Source organism: Drosophila virilis, chromosome 5 (assembly GCF_030788295.1).
Source record: "Drosophila virilis strain 15010-1051.87 chromosome 5, Dvir_AGI_RSII-ME, whole genome shotgun sequence".
In the NCBI taxonomy this organism is placed as follows: domain Eukaryota; kingdom Metazoa; phylum Arthropoda; class Insecta; order Diptera; family Drosophilidae; genus Drosophila; species Drosophila virilis.
Genome location: NC_091547.1, coordinates 24,440,457 through 24,462,537, shown reverse-complemented (window position 1 = coordinate 24,462,537; position 22,081 = coordinate 24,440,457). Strand labels below are relative to the sequence as shown.

Sequence of the window (22,081 nt, the reverse complement as noted above, 5' to 3'; positions counted from 1 at the left end):
GTAAAACGCGTTCATGTGCTTGCAAATTGAACATGAGGTTTTTAATAAAGTTTTTTTTTTTTCTGCATTTAAATGGCTTTGGATTTCATTTATTATATATTTATTTTCATGTTATTGCGAATGAGTGTGCGAGTGTGTGTTGTGTGTGCTTGCTGTCTGTCGTTTGTTTTTACCTGCGCTGCATTCAAACCGGTCGAAGCAGTCGCCGCATTTGCATAGAGTTTTGTTCTTTTTTAATCGGCGTTTTAATTTATTTCCATTGATTGCAGCAACAAGCTAACATATGAGCCATACTACCTTTATATGTTTGTATCTCTATATAGTTATATATCTCGCTGAGACTCTGACTTAATGGCGCATTTTGTGCGCAGTGACGTAATTCGGCTGCTGAAATTAGCGAGAAATTTGTGTGTGCGGCGTCTGGTAAGCGACTTGGCCATAAAACTCACTTCATATTGTGAAATCCAATTGGTTGCGCATTTACTGCAATTGACATGTGCCGTAAAAGCCTTTATAAAATGTTTGTTTAAATTGAATGCGTTCTGTGCGAAATTATGTTGCATTTTAAAATATAGCAAAATTATTTAAACTAAACTTGAATCTAAAGTGGCTCAATTTAAAGTCTTTCAGATAGGAAACCTCAATTCTATTTTGTTTAATCAAAGAAAATCAATCAATGTTAGTTTAAATTTTTCTCAACTCCAAGGCTGAAAGCAACTCCATTTCGGAAATGTTTTACAAAAGCACGAAAATGATTTCAAATCCAAAACCAACTTTTGTTTGACTGTCTGGATTTTAGTTCAAGTGCATTTAACGTTCTGCTGCATTTTCATGTCCAAACTTTTTGGACTATCTTTTAGCAACCGAAACAACAATCAAACAATTTCAATCAAATAGATGCTCGATGCCCAAATTGTCAGTGGCAGGTAAAAGTTTTTTGTTTTACAACATTTGCCAGGTTTCGACTCGCACAGAACAGGAAGTCAGTTTGTGGTTTTGGAGCTTGAGTTTAGCGTAATTTGCTGTGGTTCCTGCCATCAACTGAACTGTATTCAATTCAGAAACCATTCAGGCATTCCCCACAGGCAGCAACTAGACAAAGAATCCGACCGGCGGCCAATTGACGGCTCTTGGAGAGGGCGCAAAAGAAGGGTTAAGGGCAACAGCCATTGGTGCCACATATGTGTGGCCGCTGGCTTGGCCAGCCGCATGGGTCAGAGTTAATTTTCTTATTGTATTAGTTTTCTCTCTCTCTGAATTGTTTGGCATATAATGATGCCACTTGATTGAAAATGAACGTGACTGGAAAACAAGTTTTCGGTTCTTCTTTTCTTTTTTTTTTTTTTTTTTTGTATTTCTTTAGATTTGTTTTTCTGTTGCTGCTGCTGATGCTGATGCTGTTGTTTCCTCTTTGCCTTGGAAATACAAAAATAGTAAAAAATAAATTAGCCAAGAAACTTTGACATTGCCACAAACTTGAGCGACGTGTTTTGCTGTGCTAACAGACTAAAATCTATCCTGACTTTCAGATTTCAGCTTAAACTTGCGCTCAGCTGAAAGGCGCAGAGCATAATTGTATTTAATATTATTTAATTAAAGTGCGCGTCTCTGGAATTCCAGATGAAGTACGGCAAGCGGAGCCTGTGGCTTGCTCATGGACTGTACCACGTTTTCTAACAGAATTATGTGCGCATTTCCGTTTCCGGTACACACAACACAGTGCACCAAGAGCCGAGCAGAGCGCAAACAAAATGGCGATTCGATTTGCAAACTGCAAGCTGCACAGTGAGACAATATATATATATAAAAAAAAACCAAAGTAAAATCTGTTGGGTTTAAGCCTTAAATAGCTGGTTCAGTTTAATGAAAGAATTTGGCTAAAATCACAAACTCTAGGACAATAGATATACAGGAATTCAACTAATAAGTATAAAGAGGGAAGCTGGTTCGACTCTTAGCATTTTGCAGTTTTCCCATTACGTTTCACTGTGCCACTGCTCGAGAAAAATGGCTGTGTATTTATTAAGTTGTGGGTGAGGGCGTGGCCGTCCGCCTCGCTGCAGCTGTTTGTTGGCAATTTGGTGCTGCGTTGCCAAGGCAAATAATTCGCAACATCCGACAAAATTGCGGACCGGCACCAACCCAAGCCAACCCCTACGCAACAGCAGCCCTGCCACCCCAGGCTGCTGGTCGCCGAAATCACAGTGCCTCATTTAAAGCTCAGCCATTAAAATGACAAAAGTAATTTGCTTTAAAGCTGTACGCAATTTAAAATATGCATGACTAAGGGTATTTGCTTGCGAATGCCGCAACACTCATGAGTGCTGCGGCAACTGAGTGACATTTTGTTGCACGCTGACCCACAAATCGCGCTGAGCCCGCTGAGCCCCTTGGGCTATAGTCAGCCGTCCATCAGTCAGGGAACTAATTTTCACTAAAATCCATTCGATGTGGCATCATTTCAGCTGAGTGTCTTTCAAGTGTGCCCAGACTTGCCGCAGCTGCACTTTGTGGGGCATTGGGTTAGGCCACAGCAGGCGGCCACTCTGCCAGTCACACTCTGCTCCTTGTAATATTCTTCATCTACTTTTTGGCAAATTTCGATGGCTGTCAGAAAGTGTCACAAATACTTGAGCTGAACTTTGCGACAGCCGGCGCACTCGAGTGCATACAGCTCAGAGGCTGCTCAAGTGGGCGTCAGGGTTGTCCAAATTTAAGAGCTTTTCATGTTTTACAACCTGACTGCAAGTTTAACAACTAAGTTGCAAAAAGTCTGCACTAAATGCGTAAAATATGAATGTAAGACCATAAAAAGGAAACAGTGGACATTAATGGAAAAACTGAACTTTACCCTCTGCCTAAAAATGGCTGCGAAAATATAGCATGAAGACGGATCCATCTTCATCTACTTCCTTTATAGGAAATGTCCCAGACACAGAGTATCTATTAGTAGAGTAATCTCGATTAAAGCACCCTCGCTTATTTTTGTTTATTTTTACAGGGATTTGCTGTCCGCCGAATCAGCTATATATCAGGTAGCTTATTTCGAAATTGGGGCGCATAAAAGACCCCCCGGCAATGAATGTTGCCTGTCAGGCGTGAAGAGCACATAACTGTCAGATGGATTTGAGGGTTGAGGGCGAGAATTGGCTGTTGCGCCACCTGGTGGTCGAAGCACAGAAACATACACACACGACAAACTGACAGCTGTCAGGTACTGACAAAACAATTGGAGCGAAATGACCAGCAGGCGGGGGGGGGACGGAGCGAGGAGCAGAGCAAACATAAATGATGATTTGTGCACATGTCACAAGCGCAAAGGTCAAACATAATTTTTCAATCAAAGTCAACAGAAAAGGGGTTGCGCAGCCCCAAGCCTAAATGCTTTTTGTGCAAAATTATGCGCTTTAAGTGAAAAATCGCAGCACTTAGCTGGCATGGAAATTGCGATAATCAAATGTTATTGCTTTAGTGGTTGTTAGTGTTGCAGTTCGCACCATAATTGCGATAATTGAGTTGTTGCTGCTTTGCGCTATTCATAAATCAACACTGCGCACTTTAAACTGCGATTAAAAAGTATTGGCCAAGTTGTTGGATGGAAAGGCGCAGCAAAGTGGGTGGCTGGGCAAGTATTCAGCTGCAAAATAAACGTTCGCTTCGCAACTTTTCCAATTAAAAGCGATTGGCCATAAAAAGCGCAGCAAATGTCAGCGTTAAACTTTGGGCTAAGACCCGAAGATTCAGCGCGCTGAAATTCAATTCAATTCAAGACAAGGAAAGAGAAAGAGACAGTGAGATAGAAAGGGGCAGATAGAGAGAGGGAGAGTTTTGTTTCAGCTTATTGAGTCCTAAATACCTTAGCAGTTGGGCAATATATTTATGTATTTTCTCTGATTCAGATAGCAACCATATCATATGGCTTTCTTGATAAACAATATAGCTTTAATTGGAAGTGCGATTGCCAGCTATATGATATCTGGATTCTAGAGGATAATAGTAAGATGAGTTCGGATAAAAGCAGAGGGACACGGCAATAATGGATATACACACGTTACACATGCCGTGATGGAATTAGTATACCCTTTGGCAGGGTATAATTGAATTCCAATTGCTCCCACTTCTTCTTCTGCTGGTGCTGATAAGCTTGAGGCGCATAAAAAGATTATTGCATAGATATGCCACACTTCGCTTGCTTTTTTAATTAAGTTGAATGACTTGTGACCACGTGGCGTATGCGTATGCGTAATGTATGCGGCGACAATTGCTGTTAATTAAAAGTTTTGTTTACCTTAACGCCCCAGAATTCATAGCCAGTTCTTATCAGAGAGAAAGAGAGAGAGAGAGAGGGCTTATCAAACAGTCGTGCCTGCTCGTTAGCCAAATCAGCTGCCTTTGACTTTGCCTTTGCCTTGGCCATGTTATTATCTGTCCCAAAATATTGGAGTCGCAGTTGAGCTGTTGATAATTTTCACTTGGCCTGTTTGATTGACAGGTGGGTTGTCAAGGTGAACGGCTCTTGTTTTCAGTCCACTTGTTTAAATTTATTTAATTTATGTATTTCGGCAAAGTGTACGCAGTTTCTTGACCGTGACATCTTTTCAATTGTCGTGTTTCTGGGTCCCTTTTCGAGTGCACTGAACTGGATAAATATTTCTGTGTGTGTTCTGTTTGCATTGCCTCCTATTAAAAAAGAAAAAAAAAAAAAACAAAACTCAACTCACTTTCAAATGTGCTTTCTACTTGTAGGTTCTTAAGCCATATATATTTGTAGTTAGGAAATAAGTAGACTGCAACAATCTGAATCGTTTAGGCGCAATTTAATGATTTACGAGCGAGATAATTGAGTGTTGTACTTGGCTTTTTTTTTTTTTTTGTTTAAGTGTTCTAAGAGAAGTGGCACTCGAAGTACTTTGAGCTATGCTTGAGCACTGCTGTAAAGATTTGTTCCGACTACAATTGTGTGTTTTAGGCATAGCAAAAGACTCGCGTGAGAAGGTGAGGTTGCTTTTTATAAATTTGTTTGATCAACTTTCCAGCCTGGCGGTAAGAATGCAGTCTGAGAGCTTATTCGTTAATCAAACAAGATCCTAGATAGCTAGCATTGTGCTGTGTGTTGATCGTCAATCAGATTGATTGACCCAATCTGTAAATGAACGCCTATCACTTTTTGTTCCCGCTAAAGATGCTTTCAGCTAATCTGCCACCCGCAAGTTTTATTAGTAACCATTCTGAGCCAATTACTAAAACAATCAACACGGCTGCCATAAAATGCCTGATCCTCATAGCCCCTGCCGCGCTCTCTATTCGCTTTGGCACACATTTACTGGCTGATGCCATAAAAACCGCCTTCCAGTTTGCTTTTTTCGCTTTTGAGCTTAGCGTGTGAATTTAATTTGTGCATAATTGCGGCAACTGCAACTGCAAACCCAACTCCGACTGCAGCAGTGAGTGTGCTGCTGCGGCTATAAAATGTCAATATCAGCGACTAATCAGCAATAGCAGCAACAGCAACAGCGAATGTTGAATGTGTCTGCTTTTTGCCCGCCTTGGCAATTTATGGGGCTTATGGGGAAGTGTCCGTGCGACTGACACAATGACAGCGACCGATTGACAGACTGCCTGACTGCCTAAAGCGGCGGGGGTGCGGACAAGTCGACTATGTAGTCGCTAAAAAAAATTGTAAACCAATTTACAAATTAAGTTTTTTTTGCGTCAACCAAGTGCTGTGACAACATATTTAACGTCTCGCGTGGTTACTGAAGTACTCACAGATACAGATTGGGCTCTAAAAGAGGCAAAGATTGGCTACACTCAGACAAAAACTGCGTAACAAGCGAGTGTATGAACTTTACTATTGAATAAACTATTTCGTATTTCTTATTTTGGTTTTCTCTGATTTTTAAACCTTATTAACAATGTTGAAACCTTTCTCTCTTTTTAGCAGCATTATAATGCACATTCCAATTGATAAGCTGTCCATTCATCGGAAAAGCCCCGAGGAAATGTCTGAGCGAAACGCTTTTCAACAATTGGCAACGTCCAGCTCAATCAAATAAATGCGCCATTGACAAGATTTCTAAAATATCAACGAAAAATACGAGCTGCAAAGCAAACTAATAGGCATAAAGGACAGTAAAGAATAGAGAAGGCAGAAAACTTGCCTCTTCAGCCAATTAATTTTTTTTTTTTTGTAAACTGTGACGCTGTGCGCGAAAAGCCTTCAAAATTACGACGTATCACCCACCCACGCCCAAAGTCAAACAGAACCCGGCCAATATGGACAGCACATCCGGGCCGGGTGCGTTTGACGATGAGCCGCCGCCAGAACCCCGGGATGGCTGGCTACTGGTGCGCATCCATGTGCCGGAGCTGAATGTCTACAAGTGTCTTCAGTTCCCATCGGAGCGTCTCGTCTGGGATGTCAAACAGCAGGTGCTCGCCTCACTGCCAAAGGTAAGTTCAGACCCCCAACTCTTAAGCTACAGACAACCAGATCAACCCGCATGACGCATCATGCATGACAGCCAGAAAGTCGTGTAAATAGAATGTGTAAAAGATAAGCCCGAATCATACGTGTATGCCATTATATCAGATATTATTCTCCAGATTTCCCCGAGCCAAGTATCTTTTTGATATTTTCCATTTTCATTGAGCATCCATATCCATTTCCACATAATGAAATTGATTTATTTGAGAAATGTAGATCTTAGAGAATTTGTACATCGAAACAACAAAAGAAAATATATTCGTGCAATCATTTTCCCAACACACACACGGGATAAATTTTTCAATGACAACAGTTGCAACTCTCTTTTCCAATGGAAAAGTTTCATTAGACTGGCGACTAAAACGAGATATTCACTTGAACAATTTTTACTCCAGCAAATCAATTAAAACATGCAGAACATAAATAAACCGTTTTGACCAATTTGTGTCTTAGATGTAGGTGTGGTGTGGCTGCTCATCATCGTAGGCATAGCGCAGTTCCGAAAAGTAAGAGAAGATTATCACCCAGGCATAGATTAAAACAACTGCGTAAGTTAGTTGAAAACCAATTAGAAGAGAATCAGCCGAACTTGACACACTCACTTATTGTAATTATGAAGAGAGCGATGATGACCCAGACCCAGGCATACACTATCATGGCAATTATGTGCACGAGGATATAGAAAGGAGTGAGCACCAGAAATGGCACAAACAACAGTTCGTTATTCTGTGGGAGATAGGATTCTGTAAGATTGGATTGTGAATGCGGGATGCCCATACAGTGACATCCTCCATAGAAGTATTATTGCTAGGGTATACGCAGCTCGGCAGGCTTTTCTGAATTTTTACTCACATTATGCACTCCAATGCAGACCATTGAGGCGGCTATGATGCCGAAGAACGAGAAGACCATTGTTGTCTTTGGGGCTGCCGGAGGACCAAAAACCTCACGCTGATATTCATTGGGGAAGATGCACCGCATCATGAAAGCGCTGCCTAGGCATAGGTAAACGAACCAGGTCAAGAATATGCAGCCCAACAATAATGTGCCCGTGCGCAGCGAGAAACAGAAGCAGCATTTGTTCAAAATCTTTATAAAGTACTTGCAGTGACAAGCCATCTTGGTTAGTATCTATAAATAAACCAGAAAAGAAGAAAATTCGATATGCTATGATCCTCCCGGTCTTCACGTAATTTGGAATTATGAAATATTTGAAATGAAAAATCAAGTTATATTTTTTTTTGAAGTTAAGCTCTGTGGAGAGTTCAGTTTTTTGTAAATGGTAGCCCTCAAATTTGATATACAATAACATTTTACAAAAGGTCAACTCGATTGCTCAAGCCAAACATTAAACGAATAACTAAAATATATATGCATCTATATGTACTAAAAGAAATTAATTAGAGTCCTTCGTTGCAAACTGCATCAAAAATAGTTGGGAAATTCGTTCCGACACACGCCTTTTCATTGGCCTTCTTTTAATATATTTCTCTTTTCATTTGTTGAAAATTATCTTTTCCTTCTGAGAATATTACAAAATTCTACTCAAACACCAAAATTGAAAATTGCTGTGGAATTTGGCAGCATTTTTGTTGAGGTTGTGTTCATACAAGCTTTAACCATTGTCTCCCCTTATTGAAGGACGAGTTTTCTAAAACTCCAGCGTGGTGCACATTTTCAAACGGAAACTGAAAAGTCAGTAAGTCTGTCACAAGTCACACTCTTTTATACATATATTTATATCGATTTTTAAACGACAGATCAATAAAATGGATAATAAAAATGATAAAACACGTACGCAATTTATGACAGTTGAATATAATTTCCTGCATTATAACGAGAATTCTCTGAAGTGGGAATGCACAAACATCAGCGAGATGGCAATACTTACTGATAAAGGAGTAAATAAAGTGAGATTGAAATGTACAATAGACGATAGAATAGATAATTCCTACAGCAAACTTACGTAGAATAATTACTTGCATGCTTATACCCTCAATTGAGTAATGGTACAATACTATATCTAATATGGACATCACGAGGTATAATACGAATATGATCAGGAAGGTTATCATCCAGACTATTAAGGGACATCGTTTTTGCTGCCAATAGTAGTCAGATATTGTAAAAGACGTTATTAAATTCTTTGAAGACAAGTATGTAGATGTGGAGTAAGTTACCTTATAGGCGCCATAGATCAACATTAATGAGGAAATAATGCCAGTTGCCAAAATGATCGACTGCAAAAAATTCCAGTCGTTGGTTTTAGTATCTGTAAAGGTCAGTGTAGAAACCATATGTTGGATGAATAAAGGAATATATATGTATATATAAAGACTTACATATAAAAATACACTGTTCACCATGGAAAGCCATCTCGGCAAAGAAGAGACAGGTAAATACAATGCCGATAGTCAGGCTGCCATAACGCAGTGGAAAACAGCAGCAACATCGCCGAAAGATCATGATCAAGTTTATGCTGAGAGAAGAGTGCTAATACGTATACGTATTTAAGTGTACCAAAAATTTTGACAGTGAATGCGAAGCAGGGTTGAGTGAAATGTGAAATATGAAATATGAAATAGTAAAAATGGAACATCAATCGGCCAATATATCTTTAAAAAAGAATAAAACAACCAGCCAAAAATAAGTGTATATAGCTGCAATTGAAAGGAAATTTGATTACAAGTAATTAAGGACTTGGTTAAGATCAAGGCTGCAAACCGGATCTGAACCGAACGTGCTCGAACGGGAATTTTTCACACTCAGCCAAAGGTCGAACACTTGGGTGTGCAGCCCTGGTTTAAATATCCTTCACTCACTCAAGGCTGTGAATGTTATAAGAATCAAATATAAAGGCCCACCGTAGCGAATAATCAAAATTAATGTTATGCACTCAGCAACGATGTGAATGCAAACGAATAGCAGCCAGGGCAGGGCGAAAGAACGGAATTTCCTACAGATACAGATACAGATATAGATACAGATACAGATACAGTTCCTTACCAATTGTGCGCCAAAGGCTAACAAGAGAGCGCTTATTAGCATAACTGATGATGCAATGAGCACATAAAGTTGCGTATCCTGGCAAAGATATTCGTTGCCCAGCTCGGCTAAAGAGAGAGAGACAGTCGAGGATGTGCCATGTGCTTTATGATATGGGCGTTGCCCACACTTACCTGGCAGCTTGTTAGCCAGAAAGAGCGCCATAGTCACCATAGACGAGGCATACATTAGAGCCGTTATCAAAGATATTAATGTAGTGCCCATTCTTAAGCTCAAGCAGCAACAGCAGCTACTTAGCTTCATGCTTAGCTTTGACGCTGCTTTTGATGACGAGCAATTCAGAAAGTCGACAAATTTTAGATAGAATACGAATCTGTGTTTACTGAGTGAAAACAAATACATGCACATGTAATCAATTTATATGTAAGAGTGTCTCTTGACTGATTGACTGTACGGTAAGGGCTGGAAGATACACTGAGCGAAGAGTTTAGGTGTCAAGCACCCAAAAACAATTAAATTTGAATCTACAGTATGAACGATATCTCGTCATAGTCGTATCTGAGTCGAAAAATCTGCCATGCATGCCAATATTATATGTTTATACAGAATCTGACGCTCCAATTTGAAAGTCTATGCCCAAATGCAATTTTGCGACAATTAATTAGATTTATTTTATGTAGTTGAACTTTCTTTTGAAATATTGCGCTGCATGTAACGCTCACAGCTGCCACGTGCCCCAGCAGCCGCCACGCCCATGGCCGTGGCCCAAGCTGCCAGCGAGCCAGCAAATTTCAATTGAAGTTCAATGCAAAACCAATTTCCGACAGCCAGAAGGCAGCAAGTCGTGACGATCGACGATCGAGCCGCGCAGATATTGACAATTGAATGACAGTTTGTCTAAAAAATAAAATAGAGAAAAACAAAGAAAATCTGCGCAAAAGCCGAAAACTCGTTTAATTTTTTTTATTTTGGTTGGATCCAAAAAGGGCCCAGAAACTGGCTGGCCTAAATGTGGGCAGCCCAACTTAGTTTCAGTTTCAGCTTGAATCTTGGGCCTCCCATTTGCAATTAACTTGACACAATGGCCAATCATTGGCAGACATTGTACGATTTAATAACAATTTGTTAAACAAATTGTGGCCAAAACATTGTCCGCTTGCCTGACGTGGGCAGCGTTCCGCACCCATTTCAATCTCAACACAACAGACACACACATATGCAGCCAAAATGTTGGCCGAACAAACAACCTCCAGCTAATTGCACGGACCGGGTTCACTGAATAAAACAACAGCAACAAGCAACAACAAGTGACAGACGGGCGTTGCATTTGTTTGTGCCCAAGTGAGGGGCACAGGTTGGGGGGTGTTTTTTTTTTTTGGGTGTCTCTGTCAAGTGTATTTGGACCCATTGCAGAGTCGGTTCGCTGGGAACCAAGCGCTAGTTTTGCATAACGGCATGTGGGTGTCCAGCGCTAAATGAGTGCCAATCACATATGAGAAACGTGAGTGTTGTGAGTGTCGTGTGAGTGCGACGCATGCGGACCAAGTCATGACATGGCCCCAAACTGTAAATTGTTTGAGCATGGCGTGAGATTGGGCTCTACTTGCGGCAAAGAAGAGGCACAAAAGTCTGGTAGCATTAATGAATCAATTAGTCTATATGTATTTAGTTTGAATTGAATGGGAATTGACAAAAAGCTGGGCTCGAACCCCCAAAGCAGGCGCTTGGCGTGTGCTTTTTACAAGTTAAATTATGGAATTCGATCTAGAAGCATGGGTTGATTGATTTTAATCTGTACTTCCGCCAGAACGCAGTTGTTCTATATATTTATACCCGTTACCTGAGTATATATCTTATCGAAACACTTACAAGTGCTATAAAATACAATTCATAATGCTCACACGCAATTCGCATTGGTATTTATGAAGTGCTATCAACGCACAAATATTTGCAACTCACCAGCTGCCCTGCCAGCTCATCCAGATGCCTCGCTCATGAGTCCATTTGTTTGGTTAACAGCTTTATGAGTGGCTATTTTCAAATCCAAGACAAATATCTGTTGAGCGTGCATTATTTTCACATTTTATGTGCTAGAGGTGATGAGAGTACACTGAAAGAAAAGCTCTGTTTTAAATTCTAACTTGTCCATCTATTATATTATATTTCCTGAATATTCTGCAATTAGGTGGGACTTTCAAAAGAAACGGAAATTAGGATTTGAGCAACGTTTGCTCCTGATGTAAATAAAGTATCAAGGATTTTTCGCCGTGTGTAGCACTTGTCTTGCTTTATCGGGCATTGTGTTATCGGCCCCACTTGATTCGCAGACTATCTTTGCCTTATCGCCAGCGCCTGTACGCAATCGTCGTAAATTTGATGAGTGGCCCACAAATTGCCTTTGTCAGCAGCGAGAGTAGCGCACTTCAATTAGAGTTCACATCATCAATCAGTCGAACTGGCAGTCAATCAGTCAATCAATGCTCCAGTTGTAGCTGCATGACTGAGCACTGCGTGTGGGCCATGCGTTTGGTTCTTAGTCAGGTTTTGGTCTTGGTCTTGATTTCCGCCTGCTAATCAATTTAATCGCTATATGGGGGTTTATTTTTTCTCGTTTCTTTCTGCTTTTATTTTTAGGTGGGCGGACCACATAGAGCTTACCGGTTCGCTCTAAGTTGTTTTGCGTGTAATGCGCAACTTTAATTGATTCCAGCCATCTGTTATGGCCTGAACTTCGATTTGGCATCAGGTACAGGTACACTCACACTTAACATGTTCGCTAATGTATACAAGTAATCGAATGACTAGAGAAACTTTGTATGCCCTTACCTAAATATAACTTGATTAATCTAAGTAAAGAAAATAGTATCGAGAAACCTTTAAATCAATTACAAATATAGCTCACTTTAAGGATTTGCTGTAATAAAGTCTCATAATAAATTCAAAGTAAACTAAGAGTATTCAAAATGCTTGCCACTTGCCTTAATGCTGCCCCTAGAGAGCGAGAGCGAGAGGAAGAGGGAAAGAACGCATGTCGCTGGGAATTGATTGGCTTTTAAGCTTTTGAGCTCAATTGAAAACGAAGCGCTGCCAGACTTTCTGTGGCAAAGCAAATGCGAGGGGCTGACGGAGAGTCCCATACCAGAGCGGGCTGTAATGGCAAGGCTGACTGCTATTGGCCAAGTTTGAATGGCATTGCAGAAGGCATTTTGGCTTTTATTAAAAGTTTGTATATAAGCAGTTCGTCGAATCGAAATACCATATCCACAGCTGATATAGTTACTATATGTGTGCAAGGGTATTTCAAGTTCGGCAACCCGAATTTAATTTTCTTCCTTGTTGTCCTTTTGAAATCAGCGACTCAGTCAGCAGCTTATTAGACATTTCTTTGCTGATACTGGCTATTTTATGGTTAAACTTAAATCAATTTAAATGTTTGTCTTTTTGAATTGGCCCATAAATCAGAGCCTGTAATTTGGCCAGCCCATTATAAGGACATAATTTATGGGTACCCTAGAAATAGTTTAAGAAGAAGCTGTCACAGATGTGTAATTAAGCCAAAGCTAATGCTTCGGCTAATGCTCGAGCTTATGTGAAAACCACGTTGTCAGCTAGCAGCCTGTCTCTTAGAATGTAGAATATAGACATTTTGCATGTACCCAAATCCAGCTACAATCTCAATCTCAATACCAATCCCAGTCTCAATCCCAGTCCCCATCCCATTACCAAAATGTAAAGACAAGTCGCAGACCCTAGACACTCGTTAGATTTAATGACAGCGCATAGTTTGCGCACGCACGACATCATTTCTGGCCCAGAGCTTCAGCCGGAGCCTGTGGCAAGTACCACAGAGACCCCGTTTGAGATACTTACGAGTGTGTGTTTGTGGGTGTGTATGCCGCTCTCTATTGAACCGTTAATTTGTATGTCAACTTAACTTGGCACTTGCCACAAGCGAACGCCTCGTTCTTTAGCATTACAAATACCCTTGCCGAGGGTGTTTCGGTTTTGACACCACATGTGCTTATCGTAGAACAAAATATTATCAGCATGGCCCTACTACTATACAATATCTGCTCCTTACATATAAAATTGATATGATAATCATTCATTTGCTAAGACATCTCTTTTGTATTCGTAAGGGTATTTAATAGCTGGCATCCCGAGCAGATAATTTTCGTCTCTCTCCTATTTCAAAGAACATTTCGAGTCCTGCGACGTGCCTGATTTTTAGTATGGCATAGTTCTGTGGCATACTAACTCCTCGCCCTCGTCTATTCAATTGCGCAGCTTTTGTACTGAACATTCACTTACATCGCCTTGGCACAATAAAGATGGCACTGATAAGGCGCCAACGTAACCGCACTGAACTACTTCAGTTGGGGTGCGGCTTGTGGCAACTCTTTGGTTCCACCAGCTGCTGCTGTTTCTTTCTCCAGTGTTGGAGAATTCTTTTCTCGGCTAGATAAGAGAACGTGGGGATTGGGCTTGTCAGGCAAATGAAGTGATAAAGATGACATAGAGACGCGTAGCAGGCCCGTAAAACATAGTTTCCCGATTGCCATTAGATAGGAAGAGTTGTGATTTATAAACGGAATGCAGTACATGCTCATAAATTGCTTTGATATATGCCCGACTAAAAAACCTGCCCATGTTTATGGAGCGCAATAAATGCCAAATTTATCATTTATTTATTTTGTGATAATTGGTCTAAATTTATCTTTTATTTTGGGAACTCTTTTAAGTTTAGCTTTAATTTATTTTGTTTTTAATTTATTTAAGTATATTTGCATATTTGCGTATTTCGACTTACGATCAGATTAAAAAAGTTATTTATTTTATGTTCAAATCCTTTGAAATGCGCGCTTTTCACAGCATGTTCTGAAAATGTAATTTGCATACTGAAAATAAAATGTGTCCCACCCACCCACAGTAAACTCATAAAGCAGCCCAATAAAAGCATGTTCATGTTGTAAAGACATTTGCATTGTCAGCCTCGGCGTATGCGTGATATTTTGAATATTGTTTATCTGTATGCTAAACATGTACATGTCACAGGATTTTCGTACATAATTCCATCCAAAAAAATAAAGAACATGACTTTTCAGCATGACAGCAAGAACAACAACAAGACAATTTTTTGCTGCTTTTTATTAATAATTAAAATGTTTTGTTTTCACGCACATTTTTTTGATGCTGCTGCTGCTGCTGCTCGCACTTCTCGTTTAATTAAATGCAAAAACAAACAATGTTCTGCGTTCGGATAACGAACCGCGTGCCAAACACATTTGACTTCTTAAAAATGCGTAATTAATTTAATAACAATAACTACAACAACAACCACAACAACGGCTGAAATGCTGCCTGGCAAACGCGGCGAATGCGCAATGTTCGATATTAAACGTTGACCCGCTTGCCCGACGTTTATAATTGAATGAAAATCCGCAATGAAAACTGATGAAAACATGATGGAAAAATGATGTCACAATTTAACAAACTGAACAATCAATTCACACACACACACACACGCACACACACACACAAATATACACAATCATACGTATATGCTTACGATATTGATACTTATTTGTGGGCATTATGCGATACTTAATGACATTAAATGGCCGCTTGCACTTTCGTCGGGCCTTTGCCTAACGTTCAATGTGAACCCACAATAAAAATAATGTAATTGACATCATGAACAACAACAACAACAAACAACAACGACAACAATGGGGAAAAGGTGGCTTTCTGGTTTAAGGTTGGTGTCGGTCATTTTTTCTATATAAATAAATATATAATATATACTTAGTTTTAAGTGCATACAGTGAAAACTAATGAGTTATCTAGAAAAAAACTAAGGATGCACATAAAAATAGCTTCGATTAAATATTTTTATATTGTTACCTTCGTCCTGTTTATCTAATTTAATAAGAGAAAAACAGACAAAATTATATTTAAATTAAACTTTCAAGTTTATTTAAAGTGTAATTGAAGCAAAGCAAACAAATAAGGAAAACAACTAATATTATGTTGCCGTTAGGCTATTACAGCTGCGAATCGTTTTACGTCCTACTTGCTTATATGTTTATTACTTTTGTTGTTTATTTAGTTGTTAATTTAAGTTTAATATTAATTTACACAAATTCTCAACGTCGCGACAACTGAACAACTGAGCAAAAGCACCTACGTAAATATTTATGCAAATTGTTGCGCTTGTAACTGCATGTGTGCGCTTGTGAGTGTGAGTGTGTGTGTGTGTGTGTGTGTGTGTGTGTGTGTGTGTGTGTATGTGTGTGTGTGTGTGTGTGTGTATGTGTGTGCCTCCATGTAGTGTCTATGAGGCACACACGAACTGCACTCGACTCCCAACTCCTACTCCAACTTCAACTATGAAATGTGTCAAGTACAGCAAACAGTTAAAAAATTTATGGGCAGGAGCAATACACGCGACGAGGACCCGCCCTCCTCCTCCTGCTACCCATTGTCCCCTTCCCGGGATGTCAGCCTGCTCCGCTTGTAATTCAATTAAAATGCAAAGAGATTTTAGCGCTTCGGGCACAGCAAATGGAGCGTGCGGACCCGATGCCAAGAGAGAGAGAGAAAGAGAAAGAGAGACTCTCATGTCTGTTGTCTGGCACGTCCACGTCTCACTGTCACTGGGCGTTCAAGTGCTGTTGGTGTTTTGCATACCCTGTAGAGGTGTCAGATGTGCAATAAAACTCGAGGAGTATTAGTTAAATGTATCTCAGTTTAAACTTAAGCTCCAATATGCTACATGAGATAAGCTATGCCAGGCTCTTATAGGTTTGCAGTTGTATTTTATCTTTGGCAATCCGTATATAACTATTTGACCCTCTCATTTGGAGCTGTTTACAGGGTATCTTAGTGTACTTCATACTCGAGTTCTGTACAGTTGTTTTGCATTTGACAATTGTTGTTATATTTATTTATTTTTTTTTTATAGCTTCCATGATTTCTGCCCTGTTATCAGAGCTAATTATATTTCAGCCATGTTCTGTACAAAAATGTAAAGCTTCTCTTAATGGCTGTCATCTCGTATCAGCTCCCCAAAAATGTCAAAATAAAATAACACAATTTACAATTAGCCCCACGGCCAGCAAAACTCAAAAAAGTAATTTTGGTCTGTTTTTGCGAGACGGGGCAAAAATTGTTATGGTTGCGAAAGATCTTGTGATAAACTTGTGACATTCTGTTTATGCCTTAAATATGACTTTAGGATTCGCCCATAAATTTTAGCTAGGTGTTAATTCGAGTCAAATATAACTTGATTAGACAAAGGCAGAGCTTTGTTCTGGTGTTCTCTTTAATTTCAACTGTTTATTGATTACGTAATAAATTTACAAAACATTTGATCCGGTTCAGCAAAAAAATTAACATACTTATATTCATTACTCCATTAGAGGTCAGCTTGAGTATGCTGACCTCTCACAAGCCCTGCAAATGACCTTGACTCTGAACGTCGTTTTTTGTGGCTCGATACAATTGTCAAAGCGCTTTTTTTAATGAAAGTTGCATAAAGCTAAATAATTGGCTTTAACAAAAGCGCAAAAGCGGAAAAAACAAGCCAAAGCTATTAAAGAGTGTAGGCTGTCAGGGGCGGGGTCAAAACACACACACACACACACACACAAAAGAGACAACAGAGTATTTACCGTTGGCACAATGGCAAATAATTGCTGTTATTTTGGCTTAGACAACAAAGCCCAACTAGCCCAGTGGCTGTCAAACTGTTTGCGGGCGTTTTAAATCGCGCCAAAGTCGTTCGAGTGTGTGTGCTGGTGTTTGTCTGTTGGTGTGAGTGTGTGTTTGTTTAGCTGCGGGCGTAAATTGAGCATCACAAGTTCAATTCACGAACACACACACACACACACACACTTGCGCATGTGTGTGCCGCTTTGAGCTGCCCTCCAACTAAATTTTTAATGGCACTTTTATTTTGTTTTACATTTATTTCACTTATTTTTCATTTTTTTTTTTTGCACAAATTTTTCCCATTTAAATTTGATGTTGGCTTCGGTTTGCTTTTCAATTTCCGACGCCAACGTTGTCGGGCGTGTTTACGGTTCTTGTTGTTGTTTTTGTTGAACAACAATGAAGCATTTCCGGTTACCAGATGTGCTTGTGTCTGTGGCTGTGTGCGTGTGTGTATCTGTATGTGTGCCAGTGTGCAAACATTCTGTGGATTATATTCATTGGTCTGCATCAATTTGTTTTAAAATGTATATACTCATGCTCGCATTTATATAAATGGTGCCAACAACTAATGAATGTTGCAGCGGGTCTATGCGATCTCTCTAGAAACGGATATATTAATAATATATAAATGTTATGATGTTCAACCAGCATTATGATGGACTAAATAGGTTTTACAACGCTGCCATTTAAATTGTATTTGCGTGAACGGAAAATAAACATAAATGTTAAATTTAACTAGAGGATAAACAATGACCAAGATCATGAATATTATTTAACTTTGACAGAGAAGTAGGAGTTCAAGCTTAGCATAAGGTAGGGTTTATTATAAATCCACATTCCTTGCCGGATGAGCTGTCAAAGTGACTCAGTCAATCGAAGATTCGCGCTTCAAGCCCCTGACTAGTGTTTGGCTGTAGAATTTTCTTAGTGGAAAGCCTTAATAGCTACTTCTATAGCTAATAACTATAGTAATAATATAATATAATTCTCGAATTCTCGCAGTATTTTATTAATCTCTATTTACGACATTCCTTCTACTTGCAGGTAAGAGACGTCAACGCTAATTCAAGTATTCGCAGCAACTGTGAGTGTGTGTTCTAGCCTAATTGAGTGCGATTGTGAGTACATAGTCATAACGCGATCGAATCAAACTCGTGAATACTTTTGCCGGCTTCAGCCCACGCAGTGCATAGTTGAGTGCCCGGTTTTATGGCACATTCAATGAGTGGAACGGCACATTTCAGGCCTATCGCGTGTCCAGAAAGTGTCAAAAGGCGTGGGCCGGCCAAACACTTCAAGAAGTCATACGGAGAATTGAGAACTGAGCAGAGACAGACAGACAGATTTCCAGACTGGAGTAGATCGTTGTGTACTGGGGATCCATAACTGTTTACGTTCGGGAGGAAGACCCCCCACTAGTGCCCACTAGAACACGCAATAATTCTTAGCCCCTTTGCTCTCTGCTGGTGCGCCCCTCTCTCTCTCTCTCACCCTCTCTCTGCCCATCGCGAGCTATTTCAGTGCTGTGCCAAGGCACCAAATGACACCAAGCAGGTCCCCTTTGGGTGTTGCGAATTGAAGCCCCTTGTGCTCTGCTTGTTATTGTAAGCGTTGCAAATATGCTAGCAATTTAGTGGGCGTGGCAGGGCCCTAGTAGAAAACTTTGACGCCAGCAAGCTATCTGCAGGCGCTGGCTGCAGCCACAGAAACGCGGATAGCGAGAGGAGTGGCGGGGGGGGGGGGGGGAGTTACTGCAGCGATATCTTTCGAGTTCATTGCTTGTAAAATTGACTTTAGCACAAGCGCATCCAGCAACAACGACAGCAACGACAACAACTTTCAGCCGGCAGCTAAACAAGCCAAAGATACTTAGCCACAATTTTGCTGAGCTGCCTTTCCTTTTAGCCTCTTTTTTTCGATACTCTGCAAGCATTGAAAATGTGTAAGAAAGGGTATATTAAAGTTAGGTTCTATGATAAACATTTATAAAGACTGATTGTTGAATTAATGAATAGCATCTTAAAGCGTTGAAACTCTCAACACGATCGATTTATTAATTTACATAGTAATAAAGAATATAGGGCTAAGAATACGCATAGGTTTAAAAAGCGCCGGGCAACAGGGTATGTGTTAGTCGAGCACTCTTCTTGGCTCTGCTTTTTTTGTGTGCGCGCATTTTGTGCTTACCTTTTGGCCTGACAGTCAAAGCATGGCCACAATTTGTGTGCTGCGTTTTTCTACTTTGTTGCGGCTGCATTTTCGCAATTTTTCTAGCTCATTTGCCCAGACGCCAAATGTCCTTCAGCACAGTCGCAGTTGTAGACGTGGTCTTAGTCCCAGTTGCCGTCTCCAAAGCGCGGCTTTAGTTATCTTTGCCGCTGCTGCCATTTGGCAAATTAAAGTGCGCGCAAAACCCAGAGCGCAAAACCCGTTTGGAAGCCAGGCGCAAGGCGCACGTGCAACATGGCAACTGGCAACTGGCAACTTGCAACATGGCAACTCGTTGCAAGGCTGCATCTCAAGCTTAGGCCAGGCCAGGCCAATTTGGCAATGCATGAAAAACAATCCACAGATTTTTCTTCTTGTTTGGTCTTGGTGCTCATTTCATTTGTTGCCGCTTGGTGGCATAATTCGCGCGCCAGCCGACGCCCCAAAAAACGCCCCAAACCAGCACAGAGGACACATTGACTACTCAAAGGCAGAGCACGAGGGGGAGTTGGGGGCTTCAGCTGTGCTGTCGATTTACGAGCTGTGATATTTTGTGCATGGCCTGCCAAATTGCATGTGTATTTGCTTCTTTTTTTCTTTTTGCTTTTGTGGCGGCAGGCCCCACATTTGGCCCCAAGCCAGCTGTGCGCCATCGATGGCCAGCTGATAGCCAAAGCCACTTAACTAATCTACCGAGCTGTTACACAAGAAATTCCTGCATCGGGTTCTAAAAAAGCTCCTGCTTACAAAGAATATTGTTTACCTATGCACCTCTTTACGCCTTTAAAGAACTATTTTAATTTTGCATAGCATTGTGTAACACATAGAAGAAGACATATGCTTAATGAGCATTAGGTATATATTTTTATAGTCCTTATGAAATTCCTACAAGGAGTTATACAAAATATTCGTACTTACAAAGAATATTACTTACCAATGCACCTTTCTACAAAGAAAACTAATTTGTTATATATACTTATATATACATGTTAATATTAACAGTCGAGTAAATGCTGCCTATAAGAAAGACAGGCTTTCTGTTTCCATACTCTCAGGTTTTTGGACATTTAGCCGCAGGCTAAATGAGTTGTCCGTTTTAATTGAGGGATTAATTTCCGATAGAAACTTGATTGCAAACATAGTTTGACATATCTTCAGAAAATATGATTACGATAAGTTGAGGCTGTTTTGTTTCTTAAGACTTCTTAACTCGTCATCAACAAACAAAAGTTCAACCACTGAGAGAATCACTTCATAGGGAGAATCGCCTGTGTTACAAATATCAATACCATATAAGTTATATACATTCTTATATCTGTATCGACCATTCTTTTCAGTTGATACTTCTCAAGCTCTTTATTGTCACTTGCTAATGGATTCGTTTCAGTTGCAGTTGCAATTATAAAATACGACCCACCCGCCTCTTCGTGCCCAAAAGGGCACCTCAAACGGGCCATTTGCCATTTTCCACTCCCGTTTAAAGTGCTTCGATTGATGGTGGGCAAAAAGAAAAAAGTTCTTGAAACTGCGATTCGCTGGCGATTGATTTAATGCGGAACCGGCACGGGAATGGGAATGGGATTGAGAACGGGATTTCAGATTGGCCATGGACACTGGCGGGGCGGACAAGCTGCTGGCTTCCTAGTTGAGCTGAGCTGAGCACGTTCCATTGCCGTTGCCGTTGTCAAATATGGCTGCGGTCAGTTTTCTAACTGCTTTGACCAGCAACAACAGCAATAACAACAACAACAACAACAACGAGAAGAAAATGTTGGAAAAACTTTGGCTTGGCAGCTGCCTCCACTGTTGAGCGCGCATAAATTTCGCATCCCAAGTTGCTTTTACCTTTTGCGGCCACCCTTTTTACATTTACCGTTAAGTTCTGTGCTACAAATTTGCGCTACGCGAATTTGTTTCCACATTTTCTTTTTCCTTTTTTTTTTTTTTCGGCAAGCAGCCGCCTTCTCTATTGCGCATTTCTCTGCGATTCGCCAGTGAAGCAGGCCAAGTGGCGCTCGCCTCAGCGCAGAGATTCAAATTGAGGCGACTGCGTGAATTGGGACTCAACTAACCGATAGACAGAAGGAAAAAAAAATGAAAAAGAACTCAGTAGCAGCAGCTGGCAAATGCAGCTACCAGCTCGTTTAGGCCACGTTAGCCTGCCACTGACTTGTCTTAAATTGCAGGCGTACAATAAAAAGGTAACGCCAGCCAGGTGGCTTTTATCAGCAGCGGCAACACCAGCCCAGACCAGACCCCTCATGCCACATGCCAAATCCCATATCCCATATGTGTCTATCTGCAATTTGTATACCCTGCACACCAAAAAAATGTAAAGAGTTTGTTGCATCTAGGCAAGTTTATGTAACAGACTGAGTTGATTTAGACAGTCATAAGCATAAGAAATATTAACTAAATATTCTCTCATTTTGATAGGGCCTGCCATTAGCTTAAAATCGATAAACATCGATTTCCAGCCCTGACTTAATTTTTTTGATACACGCACATGTCATCAGTTGCAAAATCTCTAATATATACAGGGTATTTGCTAGTCTCGACTGATGCCCCCTTTTTTTTCTTTCTCTCCATTCCGCTTTTCCATTTTCACGAATTTGATTGTATTTACGAGTGTTTTTGTTTTTCACACCTGAAACTGCAGAGTTG

At 40.4% G+C, this 22,081-nt stretch overlaps 2 protein-coding genes across 9 annotated transcripts in view; one reads left to right on the top strand and one right to left on the bottom strand.

The window, feature by feature from the left end:
* Positions 1-22,081, top strand: part of Prosap (SH3 and multiple ankyrin repeat domains prosap) — a 72,179-nt gene that overhangs the window by 29,642 nt on the left and 20,456 nt on the right. For 4 of the 8 annotated variants that reach the window (XM_070210208.1, XM_070210205.1, XM_070210207.1 and 1 more), the window contains exon 2: positions 5,942-6,453. In XM_070210208.1, the coding sequence (XP_070066309.1) occupies positions 6,277-6,453 (177 nt within the window). In that variant the 5' untranslated portion in view covers positions 5,942-6,276. Of the gene's footprint in view, positions 1-5,941; positions 6,454-15,233; positions 15,252-22,081 lie in introns of all 8 variants that reach the window. The other 4 variants (XM_070210204.1, XM_070210206.1, XM_070210201.1 and 1 more) reach the window with 2 other exon arrangements.
* On the bottom strand, positions 6,858-9,837 carry LOC6626330 (uncharacterized). Its single transcript, XM_015174046.3, has 10 exons — positions 9,667-9,837; positions 9,494-9,600; positions 9,310-9,443; positions 8,830-9,147; positions 8,668-8,759; positions 8,454-8,589; positions 8,286-8,377; positions 7,340-7,618; positions 7,090-7,213; positions 6,858-7,031 (listed from the first exon to the last, which is right to left on the bottom strand). Exons 8-10 carry the CDS (start codon positions 7,604-7,606, stop codon positions 6,937-6,939), a joined length of 486 nt encoding a protein of 161 aa, XP_015029532.1. The 5' UTR covers positions 7,607-7,618; positions 8,286-8,377; positions 8,454-8,589; positions 8,668-8,759; positions 8,830-9,147; positions 9,310-9,443; positions 9,494-9,600; positions 9,667-9,837; the 3' UTR covers positions 6,858-6,936.